Source organism: Lytechinus variegatus, chromosome 18, assembly GCF_018143015.1.
Source record: "Lytechinus variegatus isolate NC3 chromosome 18, Lvar_3.0, whole genome shotgun sequence".
In the NCBI taxonomy this organism is placed as follows: domain Eukaryota; kingdom Metazoa; phylum Echinodermata; class Echinoidea; order Temnopleuroida; family Toxopneustidae; genus Lytechinus; species Lytechinus variegatus.
The window spans coordinates 100,778-128,287 of NC_054757.1; the positions used below are offsets into that span (position 1 = coordinate 100,778).

At 37.7% G+C, this 27,510-nt stretch overlaps 1 protein-coding gene across 3 annotated transcripts in view; it reads left to right on the top strand.

Moving 5' to 3' along the window:
• Positions 1-27,510, top strand: part of LOC121431933 (protein FAM13A-like) — a 205,311-nt gene that overhangs the window by 56,517 nt on the left and 121,284 nt on the right. For all 3 annotated transcript variants that reach the window (XM_041629710.1, XM_041629711.1, XM_041629712.1), the window contains exons 4-6: positions 5,761-5,970; positions 6,256-6,439; positions 14,576-14,825. In XM_041629710.1, coding sequence (XP_041485644.1) covers positions 5,761-5,970; positions 6,256-6,439; positions 14,576-14,825 — 644 coding nt within the window. The remainder of the gene's footprint in view (positions 1-5,760; positions 5,971-6,255; positions 6,440-14,575; positions 14,826-27,510) is intronic.

Consider the following 27,510-nt stretch of genomic DNA (forward strand, 5'->3'; position numbering starts at 1 on the left):
TGCTTTCCGAATGGAAGCCTCGGCTCTCATCCTCTTGTCTCTTGAGGCATGATTCCTTCCCGTCTCCCTGCCGATATCGGGCCTTCTTGTTCACTCTGTGACCAGCGCTTGGGTGTTCACCATCGCTGTGGCAGCCTGCTGGAGTGACCAAGCCTTGTACCTGTTTAATTTAAAAAAAAAGGGTTCTCATCAGACTCCGAGGTGTATCAGTGATTTTACCCTCTTCTCGTTCTACCCCTTGCCCACCCTTTTTGGGGAGAGGAGACAGAAATTCTCAGCCAGTTCACCCTACCCTGATATCGACAGGGTAGGGCTGATCAAATACCTCGCTCGTTCCTATTTAGAACGTAGCTTATTGAGGACCTGGGTCTGGCTAAGACTGTCCGGCTACATCGCATTTCTTATTGACATCTTATTAGATTGCCACTTAATAGGAAGCCATAACGGGCATTTTCTCTGCCATTATTCTGGCGTAGACCCCTCTGCGATTAAGGATCACGTCTGGCGGACCTCCATCGCAGCCTAACCTCATAGACCCGCATGCAACTGGTGGCTCGGGTCAAGCCACTTCACACCTCACTCTTGCCCGCCGCAGACACTGCGCCCTCGGCAAAAGGTGGTCATAGTTCATGGGAGTTGTGGTCGGGGGACTGATCACAACCACTTGCTCTATCACACATGTTTGTGTTTGTGATGCAAGCCGTGCTCAACTTCCCCTGACACTTCCAGTTTAGACTGCTTGGCATGACTCTGTTAACCCGCATAAACAGCAAGTCTTGTGTGGCTCACATATACTGATAGAATGGCACTCGTTTGTTTTTTCTCAACTTTACTGATTGGTCTAGCGTTTTTTACTGAGCCGCGCAAGGCTCCAGTCTTTCTTTAATCTCAACCTTTTTTTCCCTTTATTGACTTTCCGACTAGGGTGAATCACTATTAACCATCAGCGGCTATCGTTCTGCCTTTGCAACATTTATGTGTTGGTTCCTTATGGTCAAACATCTCCAAACTGAATTCTCTTACAAGACTCTTGAGATTTTCTTTCTCAAATGTCCAGCCAGTGTAGCGTTAGTCCGTCATGGAGCCTATCGGCTGTTCTTGACAATTGACTAACCCCTCCTTTGAGTCGATGGCTGGGCATCTTGGCGTGTTTTATCCGTCAAGATTGCCTTTTTGTTTCCAATGGACTGTGGCCAGAGGCTAATAGCTCCTCATGCTTATACTTTGCTCCCGGACACTTTAATGGGACTGGCATGGAGTCTAGGGATTCCCACGCCTTTGTTTTTGTCTAGAACCGACCGATCTTGCTTGGTTCCTTGGAGTTTCCTTACTCTCCTTCTGACCCCATGCCTTCTAAGGATAGAGTCTGATGTCCTGTCCGGATTTTTTCGAAAGGGTAATTCGATTAGACAATGTGGGTGGGGGGATGAATGCCGCGCGAGGAATTTTGCGGTTTAGTCTTCGGTGTAGCCATCCATTTGGGATGAATAGCTATAGATGAATCCAGTTATTTCATTAAAGTAGAAATATATTGAAAATCGTAAAACTGGAGAATCATATATCACAATAAAGGAGAAAATAAGGAGAACACGATGGTGTACATCATTAATCATGGAGACGGATGAAACTCAGTTAATTGATAGTTTAAAGTTCTCTCTCTGAATGCTTCAAACACGCAGAATTACGTCCGCGAAATTGGGGATTTTTTATGACGTCACTGTCTGTACGAGAGGCGTGATTGGCTCTCCCACGTGAAGCTCCACTTGCATGCAAAACCTGTTGCAAGGGTACATTTTCTCCACATTGTCACTGAATACTTCGATCCCGAAATGATCGAAAGAAAACCCAGAATTTTATCTAGATTTGGATTTTCAAATTGATGATTTTGAGATGAAGAGAATGATGATGAAGTGAAACAACACAGTGACGTAGTTGGAGGTAAATTGGGGGAATTACGCCGATGATGATGATGAAAATTCAACTTGCAACACAATCACAAGTAAAGTCATGTACATACCTATTCGCTACCAATTCATGCTGCTGGAAGTGCTAGCTACACCGCGCGGGCCAAATTGAATTCATGCTGAACATGAATAACCACATCCAGTCTATCATAAGAAGGAAAATTATATAACTGTACTTACAAACAAGTGAATAATCCGAACCTGAAGGCAAATCAACTCAACGAATAGTACCAGACGATATGGCATATGCACTGCCGATAAACTTCATCCGGCTAGGCTGGATAGATTGTCACTCGTTCTGTTAGATGTAACTTTTATCTCATTAATTTGACAAAATTACGAAACTCGGGGAATTATTATTCTATATAAAAATATAGTAACATCTCTTATCATTTTTTGAATTACGATAAAACCTGTTTTGAAGGAAAACGTTGAGGTAAATTAAAATTAGATGTAAAAGATCATCCCATCATGCGTAGCATTATGTGATCGTAAACAAACCATCACAACAACACATGCCGTATTGTTTGCTCGCCTTGGCTGAGACTGAGAGAATAGATCTATGCACGTTTTGCACAGCTCTCAATCAGCAAGGAAGGAATACGTGCATGTTTGCGATGGTTTGTTTGCAATGACATACAAGCTACGCATGTTGGGGGGTTGGGATTTAAAAGTAATTTTAGTTTATCTCAACGTTTTCCTTCAAAAGAGGTTTTATCGTAATACAAAAAATAATAAGAGATGTTAATATATTTTTATATATATAAATAATTCCCCGAGTTTCGTAATTTTGTCAAATTAATGAGTTACAAATTACATCTAACAGAACGAGTGACAATCTATCCCAGCCACATGAAGTTTATCGTCGGTGCATATCGTCTGCTGCTATTCGTTGAGTTGATTTGCTTTCAGGTTAATTCGGATTATTCACTTGTTTGTAAGTACAGTTATATCATTATTTTCCTTCTTATGATAGACTCTCTCTGGATGTGGTTATTCATTTTCATGGATTTAATTTGGCCCGCGCGGTGTAGCTACCACTTGTAGCAGCAGCTGCATGAGTTGGTAGCGAATCGGCATGTACATGACTTTACTTGTGATCGTCAGGCAAGTTGAATTTTCATCATAATATTATTCGGCATTGTTCCCCCATTATTTACCTCCAACTACGTCACTGTGTTGTTCACTTCATCATCATTCTCTTCATCTTTAAAATCAACAATTTGAAAATCCAAATCTAGATAAAATTCTGGATTTTCTTTCATTTCGTGATAGAAGTATTCAGTGACAGTGTGGAGAAAACGTACCCACGCAACAGGTTTTGCATGCAAGTGGAGCTTCACGTGGGAGAGCCAATCACGCCTCTCGTACAGACAGTGACGTCATCAAATTCCAGTCAATTCAGAGACCGATGCGAGGCATATTTCGGAGGGGCATTTTAGCGTTTTTTAATCGGCGATTTTCACCTTTTTGTATTATTTTCGGTATTTTTGAATGACCCACTGATGATCCCCACATCATTACCTTTCCATTGATATATAATAAGACCACATTCATAATCAATATATTTCTCCTTTAAGAAGAAAATCAGTTAATGTTTTCATGATGAGAAATAAAGAATAGGATTGTTTTCTGTGGGGTTTTGCAGTTTTGAATGTAGTTGCTTTCTGTTCTCAGCTTTGCTTCTTGAAAAATAGCTACATCCAAATTAGAACATCACTTTCACCAACCATTATTATTCATTTACTATTGTGATTCACTATAATTGGCTGAAAGCAAATTTTTCTTAGAATTTTGGTAGTGATAATGATAAGGCCCACAACTCCAAATTCCCTTATAACAGAGAAAGTACTTGCCTGTCAACAGTGTTAAAAGTAGACGGGAGTGGCGAGCAATTCCGCTCTCATGTGCTTTGGAATCGCTCTTGCAACTGCCTAAAACTAAAAACTTTTAACATAAAAATCGCTCCTGTCCTTACCCGTTCAGTCTCCCATCCACGCTTGCATAGGAGCCAGCGCAGCTTCATTCTATGCATCGTCGCTTTTTGACGTGTAAAAGAGTGGACTTTTTAGAATCACAGGCACGGCTCTTCAGAAAAGTGTGTATTGAGTGTCAAACTGATTTTTCTAGATACTATTTTTCAAAACGCTGTACGGCACCAGCCATAACTTTGATAGTGAAAAAAAATTGCTTTTTTATTGCATTTTTAAGATACCATGCTAAATTTGTTAGAAAATAATCCCGTGAACTCTGAACAAATTCACAGATTTTTTTATTTTAGTGTATTTTTTTATGACCCCACTTCTTGAATCTGAACTAAGCCACTCGGTCCTCTGGATATGTGGCGCAGATCCTGCAATTTGAAGGGCAAAATTTGGATTTTCAGCGGGTATTTTTGGTGAATTGAATAGTCATTTAACAATTAATAACAATGAAGAAAAAATAGATAGCAATTAGATAAACAATGTTTAACATTAAATAAATTTGTTAACAAGCAATACAAACTGATAAGCGAAACCATGCGCTGAATCATGAGAAAAGGAATGGCTCGGGTAAACTGAAAAATGGCTTTCAATTTTTGTCTCACCTGCGAAGCAAAGTGAGACTATAGGCGCCGCTTTTCCGACGGCGGCGGCGACGGCGGCGGCGTCAACATCAAATCTTAACCTGAGGTTAAGTTTTTGAAATGACGTCATAACTTAGAAAATATATGGACCTAGTTAATAAAACTTGGCCATAAGGTTAATCAAGTATTACTGAACATCCTATTGGAATTTCATGTCACATGACCAAGGTCAAAGGTCATTTAGGGTCAATGAACTTAAACCATGTTGGAGGAATCAACATCGAAATCTTAACCTGAGGTTAAGTTTTTGAAATGTCATCATAACTTAGAAAATATATGGACCTAGTTCATGAAACTTGGACATAAGGTTAATCAAGTATCACTGAACATCCTGCATGAGTTTCACGTCACATGACCAAGGTCAAAGGTCATTTAGGGTCAATGAACTTTGGCCGAATTGGGGATATCTGTTGAATTCCCATCATAACTTTGAAAGTTTATGGATCTGATTCACGAAACTTGGACATAATAGTAATCAAGCATCACTGAAAGTTTTGTGCAAGTTTCAGGTCTCATGATTAAGGTCAAAGGTCATTTAGGGTCAATGAACTTTGGCCGAATCGGGGGTATCTGTTGAATTACCATCATAACTTTGAAAGTTTATTGGTCTAGTTCGTTAAACTTGGACATTAGAGTAATCAAGTATCACTGAACATCCTGTGCGCGTTTCAGGTCACATGACCAACGTCAAAGGTCAATGAACTTTGGCCGAATTTGGTGTATCTGTTGAATTACCATCATAACTTTGAAAGTTTATGGATCTGATTCATGAAACTTGTACATAAGAGTAATCAAGTATCACTGAACATCCTGTTCGAGTTTCAGGTCACATGATCAAGGTCAAAGGTCATGTAAGGTCAATGAACTTTGGCCATGTTGGGGTTTTTTGTTGAATAACCATCATATCTCTGTAAGTTTATTGGTCTAGTTCATAAAAAAGGGAAATAAGAGTAACCATGTATCACTGAACATCTTGTGCGAGTTAGAGTAGTATTCAAAGTGAGCACTGCTGCTATATTGAATCGCGTGATGCAGGTGAGACGGCCAGAGGCATTCCACTTGTTTTTTTAATGGTTCCTTAAAAGTAAGAAGTAATTTCAACACTGCCTTATTAACATTGAACTGACATGTTTGTTTTTCATCATTTTTTACTGCAAATATTTATTTTAGGTATTGGACATGAAGGAATCTTCCGTATCAATGGTAGCTCAAAAATTGTGGACAAACTCCGGATGCAATACGATCGCCATGGTAACGCCAACCTGGAGGAAGCTGGTGATGTTATGGCTGTAGCTAGTCTTCTCAAGCTCTTTTTCCGAGAACTGCCAGATCCTCTTATCGTTGGCTATCTTCATTCCCAGTTTCTTACTGTACAAGAAGGTACTATCCATTTTTAGAGAGATTTGAATAAATGGAAAATTGAATTGAGCCTGCTTACAATTTTATCAATATCGAATATAAATTGACTGCGGTATTATCAAGTTTTACCTTGAACCAAGAAACAAATGCGCAAGTATGGTGTGACACAAATTAGACCACAGATGGTGTCATGGAAATTGTTGCTTTTGTATTTTTATATCGTTAATTTTCAAATATTTTATTTTAATGAATGTGTGTGCAATATTAGGTTGACCACGACAATGTTTCTTGATTTATTTTCCTTAGAATTTCAGTACAACAAAGAAGAAAGTCTGAAGCAATTAAAGAACCTTCTTCAGCAACTACCAGAAGAGAACTTCCTTGTCCTAAGGTTCCTCTGTAGCTTCCTACGTAAAGTCATCCACCATGAGGACACCAACAAGATGAATTCCATGGCCTTAGCTATCGTCTTTGGACCAAACTTGTTCAGGTATGTTTTCAGCAGGGATGGATGTAATCAAGACCAGGACCTATGTATATCCATTTGAAAGTAATAATTGAGTAAGGATTTTACTTGGCTAAACAAAAATGCTTGTATCTAGATCACTAAGTATTTTACTTTATCAAGCTAAATTTGAGCAAAATACTTGCTGATAACCATTTTGACGTCATGAAGTTCAAGCCAAATAATGCGCTATGTATGTTTCCATCTGTGCACACTAGAAAACTTTCGTTTTCTGTGACGAGCCATGTGGACATACGAGATTAAGGAACTTTGGGAACACTGCGCATGCGCGAAGTAATCTATGACGAGCCTTCTCGTTCACTGCCCAAATCTGTGACTCGTATTTGAGGGTTTTGACGTTCGGCATAGTGCTCGAGCGAGCGCTATAGTTCGTACATGATGACGTCATCCAAGCTTAGCAAAATGAATGAAGCCGCATCAACATTCGAGTTTCTTTGATTCAGCAGGGCTGGTAAATTGCAAATTACTGCTTGTTACCAGCTTTTCCATTACATTTAGATTGTCCTGTTTTCAGACACTTCATATCGGATAGGTAATTGATGTTCTATTTTCAAACAACTGTGTTTTTTCAGCTTTTTGCGCAAGAGTGCATATATTGCACCCACAGTCGCCCCACTGGTTCGTAGCGTGATGCTACGCCTGATTCTCCGGCCGAGCATTGGCCCACGGCCCGCTCGCTATCACGCTGGTATATGCTGTGGCCTGGTACGGGTACATCGACTTAAATCGAAACTGTTTTCATGAATGTACGAACGTGATACTGAACTAGCGGTGTCACCACTTCCGGTGAACTAGGACTACGTTGCAATCGCAATCGAAAGCTTACTAATATGTATGACTGCTCGTACGCTCATTCGTGAACTGCATGCAAGCCAGACTTATGCCATGTCGGTGGCTGACTTAGATTTAAGCAAAATACTTAATAAAAAAGAAAATACAATTGAATACCAAAGATGTATTTTATTTTACTTTCCATAAAAATATTGAGTAAAATATAATTCTGGCTTAAGTATCAAATTTGATACCGGCCCAGGTGTCTGAAGTCCTGTGGCAGCTAGATAAAACTTGGCCCAAAGGCCTACAAAATTTGACCTGTGAGCTTTCCTTACTGACCCCTTCCCTGGTGCTGTGGATGTGTGTTTACTTCATTTCAATAGACAAATTGAATGTTTGGAACCTGCACAGGCGATACAGGTTAAGAAAACAGTGGGACATGTGAATTGTCAATTGATCCATGATTTAATTTGCATTGGACTACCCCCAGAATCTTGAGAATTTATTTTATTTCAATTGCCACTTTGTTTACAATCAACGGCTATTGGCTATCCAAAAATGTGAACTGGTGTTTAGCGCACCCCAAGTGTGTATGTTACTATGTGTTGTTATTGTTTTAACAATTAGTTGTAACAACCCAGACAGAGAGGTTGAATGTCTTTTTATAACGTTCATGTGAAGAAACCACAAAGCCATTGATCTTATAAGGCAGTCTTTCACCACACACAGGAAATTGCAATGATATAGCATGTGTTATGTGCAGGTGTCTAAGTGGAAAGTTGCTCAGATGATATATGAGGCTTAGCCAGAAATAGTGACACAATGATAAACTAAAGACTATATAAACCATTATTATGCTATATCTCTGAAAAGTCAGGTTTTGATTATTTGTGCAACTTTTTACAATTGCATTCTGTTTTAACTCTGATAAGTCAAGAGGTTTTTTTTTATCTGGGTAACTTTGCACAAGTGAAATAAATAACTGGTAATGATGTTTTTGTCTCACCTGCATGAAGCTTGGCCATAAGGGTAATCAAATATTACTGAACATTGGTGCTGTTGACGGGAACAAAAATCCATGTCGACATGTCGCTTAAAAATTAATCCTAACGTCGACATGAAAAAGGGACCATAATTTAGCCTAGCCCTAGGCTCCATAACAATCATTCAATCGTAGCACATAACACTTCCTCAATCAAATGTATTCACCTTGACACGAGTGATATCCCCACACTATATCTAGATCTATAATACAGGCTCAGTTTGGGCAAACATATTTTTACTAAGCTAGAGTAAATTCACTTCCAAAATCACTGATTTAATCCACATTTATTCTGGAGAATCAAGTTTTGTACCACGATTCAGTCCCGAAAGCATTGCCAAATAACACTCGGAGCCAATTTGAGAATCACCGATTGCAAAAGTGATCATTGCGTATTATATGCTGGTATACATGTGCTGCAATTGCAAGCTCCTCAAATTGACAATGAAAAATGATAAAGATCGATGATCATTTCATTACCACTTCTGCTGCAATCTGTGCAACGATCTCCAAATGAAGGTAAGTTTTCTGTGACTTTGTGAAATGAAGTAGTTTTTTTGAACAACTAGGCAAAATAGAGATTGGTCTATATGGTGGTGTTGCTTTCCCTTTTATGAACAGGAATAACCTTGGCTAGTTTAAGAGAAGAAGGGCACACACCAGTTGAAATATACAGATTACAGATATGCTATATAGAAAAGGAGTTAGGATTGAGCCAATTATTTGTTTTAACGATGCTAAACTTATTTCATCATGCCCAGATGATCTACTGTTTTTGAGAGACTTAACATTGTTTAATATCTCAAGATCATCAGCCTGCTTAAGGAAAATAGATGAATCGAACCTCTCTTGTAAATATTCTTTATAATTAATTTCCACAGGAGTTATTTTCATTGTTTGGTCAGGCCCAATGTTCACAAAGTAGAATTCATTTGTAATATCATCAAAAGTAAACTATTTATCCTCATGGACCAATTTTTGGGCAGGTTCAGACTTATTTTGCTTTATGTCTTTAACAACATTCCATGTTAAGGGCATGTTACCTTGAATATAATTTATTATGTCTAGAATCGTGTAAACTCTGTAATGACTGCATAATAGAAGTCAGTTTATTTTAATATTTTGGGGACTTTTCAACGTGATCTTGAGAAGGTTTCTTTACAATCCTTTTGTATAAGACATTTCTTCTTTTGATAGATTGTAAGTATACCTTTTGTAATCCATGGATGTTTACCTGTACTTCTATTATTTACCCTAACAAGTGGAATAGTGTCATCCAAATGATGATGAAAATTTTTACTAAATAATTCATAAGCCTGTTCAACATAACATTCCAATACATCAGACTACTTCTCTTCCTGACAAGCATCCTTCAAGCTAGAAATATTGCTTTCAGTAAAATTGTGCTTTAGTATATCTTTAGCCTTAATATTGTATTTGTAGGAATGAATATCATAAAGCATGCAGAAAATTGGAAGATGATCAGAAATTTCACAAAGATATCAAGAAGTGTTGATGAATTGTCAGTTATTCTTGTCGGCTTATTAATCATTGCACAAAGAGCATTAGAATCAAGTATGTTTTGGCAACAGAGAGTTTTTGCATTTTCTGTCAATAGATCAACATTGAAGTCACCCATTATGCTTACTGATTTATAAGATGTATTCATATCAGTCAATAACAATTCAATACCTGTGAGAAAACTATCAATATCAGTTTGAGGGGTCTATACACACAGTCATGTTTTCATCAGAGGGTAAGTATCAATACACAAGATTTCAGCAATTTGATTTTGGAGAGAAAGATCTTCCCTGAGTTTAAAAGAGATCTTTATATTAGACACATAAAAGAGAACACCCCCACCACGGCCAATTGATCTATCTTTCCTTACTATCTGGTAACCATCAATTAGAAATAAAGGGGACGAATGAACGGTCAACCACGTCTCGGTAACTCCTATTATAGAGAAATTTAATTTTAGAGATGATAGCAACATATTTAAGTTTTCAAAGCTTTTAGACAGGCTTCTTGCATTGCAGTGCAAGAAGCTTAATGAGATTGTTGCTGCCCTGTATGATTTGACTTTTAAAAAATCTGAGCTGCGAGGTCCCACTTGTCACCTGCACCTGTGATATGTTACAAAAAATGTAACCCAGAAAAAAATTGCGTCCGAAAATCATTATTAAGTGCTTCAAAAATGTGAAATATAAAGTGACCGGAAATACCATCTTAATTTCATCCATACACTTATGTGTTCTATTATTATCGGCACGATAGAAATTACACAAAACCATCAATCACAACGTATATCAAAAGGATTTCTTTCGATTTTTTTGTTGTTTTAGAGTTTTTAGGTTGACAGAAAGGCATTCATGTACATGTACATATTTCCTTTGATATTTTTTTTAAATTACATGTCTACAACGTTAGCATATGCCTTTAAACTCATTTTGAATATAGCACCTACAATCAATGAGCCCTAGTCCTATAATGCATGGAAATAAATGGTTAGAGGAAATTACTTGTAGAATATGCATGTCTTTACCATTCTTGATCACAGACAATCACAAGGAACAAAATATTACAAATGAATCAACTTCATAGAAAACTGCAAAACTTTGTTTTAACATTGTTTTGTAGGATTTGTTTCCAGGCAAGTGATAAATAGTTTTGAGGGCGAGTGTTTTACAACTACATGTACTTGACAATTTACTTGGCAGACTGGGCAAGTACTTCAAAGTTCAGTATATCACCCTGCAACTAAATTGCTTGTCTTAATTTCAGGTCTAATTTACAGTTTTTAAAAATGAAGTCATAGAAAGATCATTGAATTCTGGCTCAAAAGGTCATGGAAAGTCATGGAATGTAATTAATGAGAGAGAGAGAGAGACTATGAATCCTGTAATATAATTCTTACCTCTTTACTATTTAGGGGAAATTGATCTATGGATTTGATAATGTATTCGTTCTTATTTAGTTTTCTGTATATTTGGTTTGTGAGTTCCGAAGCGATTTTGAAGCTACTTCAAAAGAGGAGGTCCTTCTACATGTTTAGTTCTTCAGGAATGAGAAGTGTGCTAAGTGCTGATATTTTCATTTTAATGATAATCATGTGTCCATTTGGGCAAATGAATTTTAGAAAATAGCTTGCTTAGAGTCACTCCTTTTCAGTTGCTCTTTGCAGGCGGGTTTGATGCATCTAATTATGCCTGTTAAATGTAGCATGTGATAGAATTTGTTCATGCCTTGAATTTTTTTTTTCTATCATTAATTTTAATTTTGTGCATTCACTTCAGCCTGAACTGGCTTAACTTGTATATAGTTATGAGCCCAACCTATAGCAGTTGATGTGCATTTTTCTTGCCAAATTGTAAAATCTTGTAATTTGCATTCACAGTGATGCAAATATCCTAATAGAACTTCCTGGTTAGTTTCCATACTTTAAACAGATACAGATTAACATTTTTTTTTCATTATGAGATAAATATTTTGCTTCACACTGACAGAAAAGATGGTATTTTCTGATTAGTTCAGTGTTTCAGAAATGATACCAGGTATTTTTTCATTAGTGGTGAATATGTAAAAGCAAACTGAATTGAGTTGCCTGAATTGAGGTTGTGACAAGTTCAAGTATTGGATTAAGAAATTTTCTTGGGAATGGATGTAGTGAGGGAAAAGATCGGATTGTGAGTTAATCCCATTGAGAATTCCACACCTTAACATATAGCTTGCAGAAGAATGATATGATACTGTGATATCGTTTGTACAAATCAGCAGCAGGGAAAATCCCTTTCTCACCTGACTTTCTGTGTGCTTTTGATTTAGCTCTGTGATAAACCGTCCCAGGCATGAACAAATTTGAGTCCTGTCTGCATGCAATGCTTGTTTGGAGTTTTCTTTAAACTTTATTTTTGTCTTGCCTGCATAGCAGGGCGAGATGACAGCGGCGTCATCATCTTAATCAAGGTTAAGTTTTGAAAAGTCGTAACTTAGAAAGTATGTGGACCTAGTTCATGAAACCTAGACATAAGGGTAATCATGTATTACTGAACATTCTGCCTGACTTTCAGGTCACATGACCAAGGTCGAAGGTCATTGAACTTAGACCATGTTGGGGGAATCAATATCTACATCTTAACCAAGGTTAAGTTTTCAAAATGTCGTCATAACTTAGAAAGTATATGGACCTAGTTCATGAAACTTAGAAATAAGGGTAATAGTGTATCGCTCAAGATCCTGCCTGAGTTTAAGGTCACATTACCAAGGTCAAAGGTCATTTAAAGTCCATGAACTTTGGCCATGTTTGGGGTATTTGTTGAATTGGCAACATATATGTAACTTAGAAAGTTTATGGATCTACACATGTAGTTCATGAAACATAGACATAAGGGCAATCAAGTATGAATGATATGTAATGCATGCACGACTGCCAGAGGCACTCTACTTGTTAGATATACTTGCTTACTTCTTACTTGCTGTGTCAACTGATGAGTTGTGCAGCTACAGTACATGCAATGCCCATTCCTTTCTTCTACCTGTAGTCTTCAAAATCAGACCGATGTAGCATAATTCTACAAACAAGAGACATGCTAGGTATACACATTTTGTCTGATATGATTATTAACAGGGTTATGAAGGACCAAGATTGAAACATTTTAGTGAAATTTAGGTAATACGTTATGTCTTTTCTCTTTTTTTTTTGGGGGGGGGCTTTTGTTTCTGTGTTCATCTACCATTAAAGTTTCATTTTTATATGATTATTTATATTATATACATTTATGGAAATGTGTTGCTACTTGATTGGTCAAGAGTCTTTCATGTGATTTATCATAATTTTTACCAGAAAAATGAAATTCATCAATTCACAATGTCAGAGAAGAATAGTTATGTCTTGCCTGCATAGCAGAGCGAGATTCTTGGTGCCGTTTTTCTGATGGCGGCGGCATCGCCAAAACTGAAATCTTAACCAAAGTTGTTTGAAATGTCAGAAAGAATATGGACCTAGTTCACGAAACTTGGACATAAGGGTAATCCAGTATGACTGAACATCCTGCCTGAGTTTCACATCACATGACCAAGGTCAAAGGTCATTTAGGGTCAATGAAGTTAGATCATGTTGTGGGAATCAACATCGAAATATTAACCAAGATTAAGTTTTTGAATTGTCATCATAACTTTCAAAGAAATGAAAGAATATACATGTAGATCTAGTTCGTGAAACTCGGACAAATATACATTTACGTGTAATGATATATAAGGGTCATTCCATGCCAATTCACCCAATGAAAGTGCAATTTTGCACCCGACCCTCTCGGAATTTGTTGTAAATTGGTACACATAAAATTCAACATGGCCCACGCACAAAACAAAAAAAATTAGTCAAATCGGTCCATCGGTTCTTGCGCTACAGCCTGCCCTTTTCTCCTTGTTTTGACAAAAATGGGCATGACCTTCAACTTTCAATGGCCATTGCGTCGTAACATGTTGACCAATTTTCACGAAACTGGTACCATTTAATAGGAAATTCAGAGAGGAATCCAAAACATACATCAAATAATGTATTGGAGCGATTTATAAGGTCGTGACCCTTGACCTTTACTTTAACCTTGAATTTGACCCCCGGACAAATAAATTTTTTACTTGATTTTCGTGTATGTTAATTATTTGTATGATATTGACAAAATATGTTAAAACCAATGATGATATTTTATTTCTTCACCTTTTAAAACTCTTCTAATGATACCATGAAATTTCACTCTAGTCCCACATACTGATATTCATGTTAGTAAAGTGTTCACCAGTTACATGATTTCTTCCAATCTTAAGTCACAGTATGCAAACACATAATAAGAAATTGAGCTCATCAGTTCACAAATGAAACATTAAACATTTATGCTCATGAATAGCTATCTGTTTAGGCATTTTGATGTTCAGCAATATATATATAATTTGCACTGACACTGCAGTGAATACTGTCCGTACGCCCATTACAATAGGTAACGTGTAGCTACCGTAACGCCATTAGGGAGGCAGAAGCTGCGTGTATTTAGTATTGGGTCTCCAAGATTTGGATACATCCCTTATATTTGATTGGTGCTGGTCCCAACATGTCCGGATAAGAGAGGTCGGACTGTATAATTATTTTCATAATTTTCCTTTTAATGATAATGTTCTAATTACTGTATTCCTCTCTATTACTATCATTATAATTCTCATAAATTATTTCCTTTAGCAAAATGAAGATTCCCTCTGAATTTTGTTGTTTTTCCACATGTTTATTAAAGGTGTGCTGACGGCATTCAAGGACTGAGAGAACAGGGACAAACAAACCATCTTGTTCGTCTCTTCATTGATAAGTTTGACTTCCTCTTTGGTCATGATATTGGTAGCCCACCTTCACCTGTCTCTATCAGTGGTTCAGATCGAGTGTGGAACTCAAAGCGAATTGAAGTGCAAGCAGCAAAGGAGAAGAAATCCCCGCCTGTCACTCCAATGTCTTATGATCAGTACATGAGACAAAGGAGACATAAATTGGTATGTCAAGTATAATGTTCTATTTTCATTAATCCACGAAAGTCCTGTTTTCTTCACACAAAGTTATTCATTGTTTAGTCACATTGCATAGCAGAGTGAGACTGTACTGTAGGTGCTGCTTTTTTTCGACAGCAACAGCTTGGATGTTGAAATTAAAATCTTATAAACCAATATGAAATGTCTTCATAATTATATAACCCTAAGAAGCTATTTTTGAAACTATGACCATGAGTAATCAAGTGTCACCGATAATATTGGAACAAGTTCCAGGTAACATGATTAAGGTCAAAGAACTTTGACCAAGTTGTGGTATCAAAATCTTAACCAATATTTTTAATTTTAAAAATGATTTTGAAAGTATTACATTCCCAGTCCATTAGACTTACAAATATACACAAAAAAAAAGTAAGTCCCCCTTAAACAACATCAATAATTTCCAAACCAATGCGAGTTTTTAATATATTTTTACATGAGCGTGTAGGTAATTTTATAAGCTACCCTCTGAGTAAATGTTATGGACGTATTTTACGTCTTCAGTGAGCACTGTCAGAAGGAAAAAATGTCACTTTTCAAAAGTCACAAGCCAAATATCATGACTTTGATTCCATTTTATTGGATCTTATTTCACATTCTCATCATGAAAAATAGTCAGAAGGCTTATAAAAGGTACTTTCTGACTGAAAGACGATACAACCTTTTTGGCTAAATTTCATGGTTGAATAAACACAAGTCCAAATTTGCTATAATTGGATATTTTACACGTTTCTATCAATAAAAATGATAGAATATGATGACAGTTATTTTTGGGAAGAGTTTCTTCAACAGTATTCATTGTTTCACGGTTCAATGAACATTTATTGAAAACAAAAAATACGATTTTCAAATATCATAGGCAAGTATTGTTTTATTTTGGTAACTGAAAATGATCTTTTCTCAATTTTTTCGTTGTGTTCATGACCAATTAACATGCTTCAATGATTCAAAGGCGTTTAATTCAACATTCACGCTTGAATGAACATGTGGAATGTGATTAGCTCTTTTTTACGTTATTGGAAAAAATGCAATTTGTAACTATGGATATCTGTCACAAACCTCCTTGCATACATGTAGTTCATTTGATTTGATTTTTGTGAAAATCCCGATGTTTAACCGTATCTAGGGCGGGGTATTTTGGGAGTTCATATGGCCGGGGGGGGGCCTCCCAGGACCCCCTTAAGATCTCGGCCGTTGACTGCGCGATCGCGCCGAAAATTGGCACGCGGGTTGCCTGGGACATAATCTACAAGATTGTATAGCGATTTCTTTCATGCGAATCGCTATTAAGTGATTATGCTATTTTATGCGTAATTAGTATGCGAAATTATACTTTTTCCTCTAACTCCCTAAATTAAGCTCCAAATGTACTCAGTTTTGGTATAGAAACTCTCTGTGGTGTTCTTGGCAAGTGTACATGAAAAAAATTGCGATACTAAATCATTTTCTTATGTATTATATTTTTTTTTGCAATTTCTTATGTATTTCTTTGTTTTTTTGACCTTTCTGTTTTCATTGTTTTTTCGATGAAATCTGTTGGGGACTCTTCTGTGATCATAAAAAGCATAAAATGAATACATTTAGACCAGCAAAGCTAAAAATAATCATGCATTTATGAATTTTGGTTGAAAACTTAATTTGCATTGACTTTGTACACGAAATCACGTTTTTGAGCAATTTTTGGTCTGACATGCACTTACATAATGTTGCGTAATTTTGGAACCACGTGCCCGGGTGACATAAAATTGGTCTCAAAAGTTGCGCAAGACTTGAAAGTAAAAAGTCAGCGAGCAGCACGGTCAAAAAATTTTGTGCGGAGAAAATATCGCACAATTCGTTGAGGGGGGCCTCCGAGGCCCCCCCCCCGGCCTAGATAGGGTTAATGCATCAGTGAGCACACAATACTAAAAAATTATGCAAATGAGAAGAAAGTTCAAGGCCTTGGCCCCACTATATGCCGTATCGAATGGTTATTTTGGTGTGCGCACCTTTTGGATAGTGTAAAGCCACCAAGCCAGCCAGCAAGTCGTGCCATTTTGGGGCACGAACTGGGAGGCTCCCGCACTGTTTTACGACTTGTTCATGCATAGTTCACGACAAGTTTACGACAAGTTCACGAATAATTCACGAATGCGTGCACGTCAGTGTCCACATTGACACGAACTGGCACGACGAGTTCACGCATAGTTTGCGCATAGTTTACGCACTTCCCGCATTGGCACGATGAGTTTGTGCAATTCGGATGGTGTCGTGCTGAACTATTCGTGAACATGACGTGAGCTGTTCGTGAACCATTCGTGACAGTCGTGGCATGGCGCGCACTGCCACGAAATGGCATGCATCCTCCCGCATCATCCCGACGAGTTCACGAACAGTTTGCGCATAGTTCACGACCCGGTGGCTAAATTTTGTCGTGACCAAAATTTTGAACATTTCAAAATTCTCGTCCCGACATGGCACCCAGTCACGACATGTTTACGCACACTTCACGCCAGTTCACGACTAGTTTGCGCACTGGCACGACTTGAGTCGTGCCAATGCGTGACACAAAATCGTGCAAGTGTCAGGCTGGCATTACTCTGAAGTAAGCTTTTTCAGTATTGATATTTTCAATACCGGTATTACTAATAGCTTCAATACCGGTATACCGACTAATACCGAGTAAATTCCCAATTTATTGCGCAAACAGTGTCCAATGTTTGTTTAGCCCTGATAAGTGATATGGCCTCGGATAAAGAGGGGATGCTTGTGGTCAGCTGAGGAATGCTCAGCATGGTCCATTCTCATTGACAAAAACTTTCTCTTTCTTTACCAAAAGTTATACGATCATGCTCTCTCCCCAACGAGAGCTGTGAATTACCTGTGCATGTGTGCAAAATTATCTCAGCATTGAGCAAGCACATGGTACGAAATCAACAAGTCAAGTTGCCAAATGCTATGTACACCGCACAAACTCACTGCTACTTTGCTAAACGTGTGTACATGCCCTAAGTTCCAAGCACCAAAATTCCCTGCTAAAACAGTCAAGGGTATATGCATGATTTTCCCTTCACCGATCTGGCCCCACTCATTCACATTCAGATTCGCCCCTTTTGTTTACCACTCACATCAACACGTGTTTGTTGACCTCAAGTTTTGACGTCTCGTAAATAACTTTTCTTATAAATGTCCATTGTATTGAATCCCCCCCTCTTGTGAATCTCCATGTTGTCTAAAAGTAAAACCCTCCCCCTTAACTTCTTATCCCCTGGCTGCCTCTTTCTCACTCATTTTTTGTTGCTTTTGTTTTTCTTTATCTCCCCAGCCCCTTAATTCTTCACTCTCTCTTTCCCATCGGCCCATTCTCTCCCCGTCACCACCCCTCTCTTACCACGAACAATCAACATCCTCCTCTTCTCCGAATCTCGATCTTCCCCTCTTTTTTGTCAATTTCATCTTTCACACATGCAGAGATGCCAACCAGTACGATTTTATCGTATTTAGTACGATAAAACAAGTAAAATACGACAGTACGATTTTGGCCATCAAAAATACGATTTCCCGACTTTCTGTCATAGTCCTGTTTTTGTCCCATATATGTGTGTTGTGTATGTATGCGCCCGCCCGTGAGTGAGCAGTGAAGCCATATCATACATGTAATTTAAATATCTGAAAAGCCAAAATCAAGTAACTTTCAATTTACGATAAGCACAGTTTCAAATTGCCAAGTGCGTGTTTTTTTCAGTACCATAAAAAGTGAGCTACGTCCGTCTTTTTTTTCCTGTAATACATGTACGCGCGTGCTTCCAATAGCGGTAACAGTTTTTCCCTACTTCACCATGTGCAATTTCTAATGCACACATTTCCAGTCAGGATATCACAATTCTGTGATATAGTAATTTGAATTGCACAGGAGATAAATCCCCGTTCACAACACAGGATATGCGAGTCTTGTATCCTCACAGTCGCCGACTTTGCTTGTCAAAACGGAGCCTTATTAATCCAAAGTCAATAGTTGTGAATTATAGCTTTTTAATTTCTTTCTTGGTGAGGGGTAAATATCAGACAATAAATCATCAAAAATCTAAAAAAAAAAATAGGAGGACGCCGTGCACGTGAGTGTGGTACTTGGATGCTGTTAGCTAGCCAGTTTGAGCTCATATTCTCTGCCAGAGCTCTGGGTGAGAATTCTATCAGTAATGGCCTAAGTGATGGTGATTTTCTGTTTCAGATAGAGTTTAGATTTCATGTTAATTTTTGAAAACTGTAAAAAACTTCATGATTTCTTCATTGTGATGAATATTTAAGTTATTAATGAATACATTTTTGTCTCACCTGCGAAGCAGAGTGAGACTATAGGCGCCGCTTTTCCGACGGCGGCGGCGGCGTCAACATCAAATCTTAACCTGAGGTTAAGTTTTTGAAATGATGTCACAACTTAGAAAGTATATGGACCTAGTTAATAAAACTTGGCCATAAGGTTAATCAAGTATTACTAAACATCCTATGAGAGTTTCATGTCACATGACCAAGGTCAAAGGTCATTGAGGGTCAATGAACTTAGACCATGTTGAAGGAATCAACATCGAAATCTTAACCTGAGGTTAAGTTTTTGAAATGTCATCATAACTTAAAAAATATATGGACCTAGTTCATGAAACTTGGACATAAGGTTAATCAAGTATCACTGAACATCCTGCATGAGTTTCACGTCACATGACCAAGGTCAAAGGTCATTTAGGGTCAATGAACTTTGCCGAATTGGGGATATTTGTTGAATTCCCATCATAACTTTGAAAGTTTATGGATCTGATTCATGAAACTTGGACATAATAGTAATCAAGCATCACTGAACATTTTGTGCAAGTTTCAGGTCTCATGATTAAGGTCAAAGGTCATTTAGGGTCAATGAACTTTGGCCGAATCGGGGGTATCTGTTGAATTACCATCATAACTTTGAAAGTTTATTGGTCTAGGCCTAGTTCATTAAACTTGGACATATGAGTAATCAAATATCACTGAACATCCTGTGCGCGTTTCAGGTCACATGACCAAGGTCAAAGGTCGATGAACTTTGGCCAAATTGGGTGTATCTGTTGAATTACCAGATAACTTTGAAAGTTTATGGATCTGACAGAGATGCCAACCAGTACGATTTTATCGTATTTAGTACGATAAAACAAGTAAAATACGACAGTACGATTTTGGCCATCAAAAATACGACTTCCCGACTTTCTGTCATAGTCCTGTTTTTGTCCCATATACGTGTATGTGTGTTGTGTATGTATGCGCCCGCCCGTGAGTGAGTAGTGAAGCCATATCATACATGTAATTTAAATATCTGAAAAGCCAAAATCAAATAACTTTTAATTACGATAAGCACAGTTTCAAATTGCCAAGTGCGTGTTTTTTTCAGTACCATAAAAAGTGAGCTACGTCCGTCTTTTTTTTTCCTGTAATACATGTACGCGCGTGCTTCCAATAGCGGTAACAGTTTTTCCCTACTTCACCGTGTGCAATTTCTAATGCACACATTTCCATTCAGGATATCACAATTCTGTGATATAGTAATTTGAATTGCACAGGAGATAAATCCCCGTTCACAACACAGGATATGCGAGTCTTGTATCCTCACAGTCGCCGACTTTGCTTGTCAAAACGGAGCCTTATTAATCCAAAGTCAATAGTTGTGAATTATAGCTTTTTAATTTCTTTCTTGGTGAGGGGTAAATATCAGACAATAAATCATCAAACAAGGCTCCATCTAAAAAAAAAATTAGGAGGACGCCGTGCACGTGAGTGTGGTACTTGGATGCTGTTAGCTAGCCAGTTTGAGCTCATATTCTCTGCCAGAGCTCTGGGTGAGAATTCTATCAGTAATGGCCTAAGTGATGGTGATTTTCTGTTTCAGATAGAGTTTAGATTTCATGTTAATTTTTGAAAACTGTAAAAAAAACTTCATGATTTCTTCATTGTGATGAATATTTAAGTTATTAATGAATACATTTTTACAGAATTTAGACTCTCCCAGGATGAAAGGCATTTTATGTGAAGATCTGCGTTTTCAAATAACTTGTGAAAAACTTAAGGTACATGAACCTACAATACATGTACATTAAAAAATTTACATGTAGCCTGTGGCTATGTGCTGGAATTTGAATAGACTGAGTTAGATATTGATTTAATTTCTTCATTTCTTTAACATAATTTATATGCAATCCAAGTGCACCTCACAGTCACAATCACACAAACACTCACCCACACCTGTGATTCTAACCATGAAAAAAAACCTTAAATTTTTTTTTGTAAATTTATTATTTGATCTGAATTCTCTCTTTTTTATATGTTTATTTTATTCATTTATTTAGATTTTTTTTGGGGGGGTTCATTGTTTGTGGTTCATTAAAGATGAAAAGTAAATAAGCCCATGTAAAGGGGATGTGGAGTGAGGGTGTCAAAACACACTTAAACATTTAAATCTGATTTCTTAGTTGTTTTAATAAGCCTATTACTTAGCATGCTATTTCTGTACTAATTGAAAAATTGCAGGAGCTGCGCTTACTTATAAACAAATTTGGAGTGTGGTTCACAGTTATATTCTTTTTTTTTTTTAATTGCCCTTTGTTCCAGAAAATTGCCCCCGGTTCCTGTAAAAAGCTCGCGAGCCGGGGGCAATTTAAAAAAAAAAATTGCCCCCGGCCTGCAGCTGCTTAATTCAAGGCTTGCACTAATCATATTGAGTTTTCGTGAAAATCTGATTTTTCACAAAAAAATATGATTTTTGAGGATATTCAGTCTGATTTTTTGTGTCAAGAGGTTGGCATCTCTGCACATGCCAAAATATAGCTGATCATCATCTTATCACGCCCCGAGACCATCATAAATTTAAATTACAATCAATCCAATAGTTTATTTTATTTTATTCATGACCGCACATGCACAAAACGGATACAACACCCATCACAAATCACACAAATATTCTCAGCCACTTTCTTCCATTTACGATCACTTCACAGATCAAAATAAACAAAGAGGGATGGCATAACCTTTTTTTTTCCTGTTAATGTTATAAACATTTTCTGTCTTTTTTATTTCCATATTTAATTTATTTATTCATTAATGTATTATTTTTTCTTTATGTATTTATTTATTTTTTATTAATATTTTTTTGGGGGGTCAGACGATTTTTGTAGCAGGCTTATAGTATAAAAGTAAATTTGTCATGATTGAAAAAAGTCAAGAGCACTCCAGAAAAAAAAAACATTGCATAAAGAAAAAAAGTGTTAATCCCTGTGGTTTGTCTGTCAATGCACAGCACCCTACCCCCCCCCAAAAAAAAAAAACTCAGTGGACATTCCCATATTGATACAAGTTAAGAGCAGTCCGAGAAAAAAAAACTTGCATAAAGAAAAAACAAGTGTTAATCCCTGTGGTTTGTCTGTCAACACCCCAAGCCAAGGTTGATACTTTGTTGAAGCCCGCAATACACCACGTGGTCAAAAGGCAGACTAGGGAGTGTTTCAAAAAGATTTTTTGTTAGTGATTTTGTTTGTGTAGAGGGATGTTACAAGCTAGGAAACCCTAGCATGTGATTGGCGGAAAGCAAATCTGTTGTTGAAACCACTGAAAAAAACTCTTCATGAAATGCTCTCCGTCTCGGTCGACTTCGTTGTTTACTGTAGCTGTGTACACGAGTGCTTGGAGCTGAGCCGACATGCACCCCAGTAGCGGTGAGGCCGAGGCCTTATGCAACAGCTAACGGAGCTCAGACAGTAGTTAAGGGGCGATGTATTCATTTCGAGGTTAGATTATTGGATTCTGATTTCATTAAATACGTTGAGAGAGCCAAAGAACTGTTTTGGCTTAATTTTACTGTAAAAATACCCATAAACGACAATACAGAAGAAAATACCGGTATGATATTTTCAACTTTTGGTATGACGGTATTTCGGTATTGAAATTTCAACGGCGGTATCCATACCGGTATGACTTTCATACCGAACGGTATTACTAATACCGGTATATCGAAAAAGCTTACTCTGAAGCCACGTGCGAATTTTCATGAAATAACTGTTGGCAGAAGTAACAAAAACCGTCCATGAAACAAACCCTCATTTCAAAATTTTGACTTCCTCTCTCATAGACTTGTGTACATTACGGGTGCATATGTTTACGAATAAGTAACCCCTTATTCAATATGGTGGAACTTTTTTTCAAAGCTGTCTTTAGCAATGTGGTTTGGCAGTAATATTTATCAACCTATAGGCAAAATTCTGTGCAAAAATGAAATCGATTTGTTTATTTATGGATGAGTGAGCACGCATAAAAGTGGGAAAATTGGTATTTTCAATGTCACAGATGCATTTTAAAGTATAATAAAGTGATTATTGGGGGCAAATTCGGTTTCAAATGTGACTTTAATTGCTGTTGTTTTTATCATCCATCATTTCTATCACCACACACTTTCCAAACTTTAAATATTTTCATGGTTGAGCGAGCACAATCGAAAACTTAGGAATGAATACTCTTTATACTGCATAAATGTATTCTTTTCCTAACAATTTTTCAGGATCAGTTGAATGTATGGACAAATCAGTGGTGGATGCAGAATTTTGAAATGGGGGAGGGGCCTATAATCGGGGGAGCCACCAACATTTTCAAATTCTAACATGATCTAACAAGTTGTAGAGGATACTACCATAAACCCCTATGATGATACGTCACAATTCAGGGGCCGCGGACCGGTTTTCAAAGTGGGAGGGGGGGGGGCTGATCATGCAAAAAATCTAAATTGTTTGGTCATTTTTACATTTTTTTTACATGCTTTTTGAAAAAAGTTGGGGCTTAAATCCCCCCCTCCCGCTTCCGCAGCCCCTGCAATACATTGTACTCACTCAACCATGAACATACGATATCAAAATCTGGTCTGAAGTGGTTGAATGATGGGTAGTAAAGGAGCATAACACCATAAAATTCACCTGAAAACAACTTTTGCCCAACTTTGTATTTGAACAAACTGAAAAACGACTCTTGTGACTTTTAAAAATGGTCATTTTTAATTCAATCTTTAATTACTCATGCATGACTCAACCGATCAATCTCATTTTCCCCCAGGAGTTGCTTAATGAGTGCAGAAAACTACCTTTGAAATATCATATCTCAAACTAATTCGGTTCAAAAGTTACATCAATTTGATTTAGGGGGGACTTACTTTTTTTGTTGTGTATATATCAAGGAAATTTTGAACTATATACACAAAGAAAACTGGAAGATTTACCTCAATTTTTTTTGGTTACTATTAAACTGCAGCCTTCCTCATTGATGTGACCCAACATGACCTTAGTGACATAGTGATCGATCATGTCACTTTCACTCATGTGAATTTGGTCCTTTCTGCCTACATATCAATGAATTTTTTTTTATACAAGTATACCGAGCTCCCAAGTAATATGTTTTGTACATATTTTGTCAAATTTTCGGTTTAAACTCCGTACTTGCGTTTTTTCCAGCGAAAATATGTTTTTTCAAAATTATAAGTACCGTAAGTAATGGTCTATTAACCGCACCTTTTTCTCGGCGCGATAGAAGCAAAAGTCGGGTGTGCGGTTTATCCACGGTGACTGGTCTGAGCCAGCTTGTTGTAACCCCTCTTGAACATGTAAGACGTCTGCCAGTTCACAACACATTGAGTGGCCGGGCGTAGCCGCCCAGGGCAAAGTCGTTTAGAGGGATATGAGCATCAGGTAATGGGAAGCGATTATTACAATCTTAATCAAATATTGTCCATAACAAACGCACCCACCTTCATAACACTAATTTTGACTTTATTCTGGATTCAAAGCAGCGAATTTTCCTGGCTAAGTTCAAAGAAACGCCAAGTATACTCGGTAAAAAAAAATTTCACAGCTGAGCGAGAGTAGAGTGAGCTGAGAGCTTACGTTGTATTGTGGTTATAGTGTGACTTAAGCTGGCACTATTCATTTTAATCCCTCCCCTCCAAAGTCCCGTTTAGCACCAGCTTATTTTTTTCTTTCCTGTTTGCTTTTCATAAGATACCATGTACATCACGCAGGGGAGAGATGGCACGAAGCCGTAAAAACAACTGGAAAAAATGTCAATTTTTTTTTAGTTTCTTGAACCTTCTTGTAATCCTGTGTCCAAAATTTATGCTAAGACATCGAATGCTAGACAAATTCTGAAAGTGATTGTAAGGTTGTGATGCAAGAGATGTTAATGTTTCTTTCTCCTACGCCGGGAAAGACACAGATCATAATTTGATAAGATGTACTGGTACCGTATCGTAGTTTGCAATGTCCAAGAACGACAGTGCTGTGTGTGTGTATACTGTGACTGTAAGGTGAGTGAGTGTGTAGGAGGCCAATATTGTCGGGACCTTTCTTTCTTGCTAACATTTGTAGATGAATTGATCAAGAAGAGCAGATTTCCGCATACTGGTAATCTCTTTGGGTACTTTGAAATCTTTAACTTAGTTTTTGTTTCGTCATACCTCAAATATACGCATGTAAATGTGAGAAGGATTTTTTTTTTAGTCCAAAGTTTGGGGTACGGTTAATCCACGGGTGTGGTTTATAGTCCGTGACTTACGGTATGCCTTTAATTCATGTGGGTGCCATCAATTTAGTGTCAAGAGTGATTTGTACAAACGTAGAAGGCAGCAACACAGGGAACTGAATGTACATTTATTTCCGTAGGCATAGATTGGCACTTGCGCTATCTCACACGCCATAATCACCCAATCAGTCAGTGTTGCCATGAACAGCTGGTCTGCTGCCATCTTGTGCCATATAAAAACATGTGACTGCCGTAATTGCTGTTTCAAAATTATGCATACGGCTAAGAACTTTGGGGGTGGCAAGATGGCGGATAATCGTGTTCGTGGCGTGCGCAATGTGCATTCAAGCAGATATAGTGGTTGAACGGGCAATGCATTAGCTGAGAGATATACGGTACAGTACGGTGCATATCTGCCACAGATGCGAGGCCTAGGGATCCAATGTGCTAGCTTCATGTTGCCTGCGGTTCAGGTGTTTGTTGGATTTCATGGCGGTGATTGCTTGAACTCCCGGTATTTTCATCTTGGGATAATGGATTCGTACAAAAAAGGGCGAATAGCAGATATAACTTGGCACCATCAAAAAGACGGAGAATGAGCAACGTTGATGAAATCTAAGTTTGTCAAAATGCAAGCTCCAGGCCCAGCAGATAAGGCACTTGGTGATGTGCCTGGCCACACCCTGCCCTGGGGCTGATGACTGCACTGCTGCACTGGCGCTCTGGGCGGCATAAATAAGTTAGAGTCTACCTACGTCGGGTATTTTGTTCACTAGTGTTCTGATTTATTATTATTTTGTTGAAAATGAGAATGAAAATTAAAGAAAGATGGAGCACACTGATAATGTGAAACACAATTTCTCTGAACGTGCTAAGTACATGTAGACCTAAGTTATTGTATCCCCGAGTTCGGAGAATACTATAGATTTGGCCTTGTCGCACTGCCGCGTCCGCAGCAGAGATTTCCTTGTGAGCAATCTACCAGCTGCATTTCTTCTCCAATCATGTTCAAATTTGGCATTAAGGTCGATTTTGGTACAGCAAAGTCGCGTATTGATTTTGGTGTGGGCGAATACATCGTTGCCATGGTAATAAGAGTTTTTGTCTCACCTGCATAGCAGAGTGAGACTAAAGGCGCCGCTTTTCCGACGGCGGCGGAGTCAACATCAAATCTTAACCTAAGGTTAAGTTTTTGAAATGACATAATAACTTAGAAAGTATATGGACCTAGTTCATGAAACTTGGCCATAAGGTTAATCAAGTATTACTGAACATCTAATTAGAGTTTCATGTCACATGACCAAGGTCAAAGGTCATTTAGGGTCAATGAACTTAAACCATGTTGGGGGAATCAACATCAAAATCTTAACCTGAGGTTAAGTTTTTGAAATGTCATCATAACTTAGAAAATGTATGGACCTAGTACATTAATCTTGGACATAAGGTTAATCAAGTATCACTGAACATCCTGTGCAAGTTTCAGGTCACATGATCAAGGTCAAAGGTCATTTCGGGTCAATGACCTTTGGCCGAATTGTTGTATTTTTTGAATTACCATCATAACTTTGAAAGGATGTTGGTCTAGTTCATAAGACTTGGACATAAGAGTAATCAAGTATCACTGAACATCCTGTGCGCATTTTAGGTCACACGACCAAGGTCAAAAGTCAATGAACTTTGGTCATAATGGGGGTATCTGTTGAATTACCATCATAACTTTGCAAGTTTATTGATCTGACTTTTGAAACTTGGACATAAGAGTAATCAAGTATCACTGAATATCCTCTGCAAGTTTCTGGTCACATGATCAAGGTCAAAGGTCATGTGAGGTCAATGAACTTTGGCCACATTGGGGGTATTTGTTGAATTACCATCCTATTTCTGTAAGTGTATTGGTCTAGTTCATAAAACATGGAAATAAGAGTAACCAAGTATCACTGAACATCTTGTGCGAGTTATAGTAGTTTTCAAAGTCAGCACTGCTGCTATGTTAAACCGCGAGATGCAGGTGAGACGGCCAGAGGCATTCCACTTGTTGTAATCTCGTCCACTATATTAAGAAAGTTTTCTTAAAGAAAGTTTTTAATCACGATACATATAT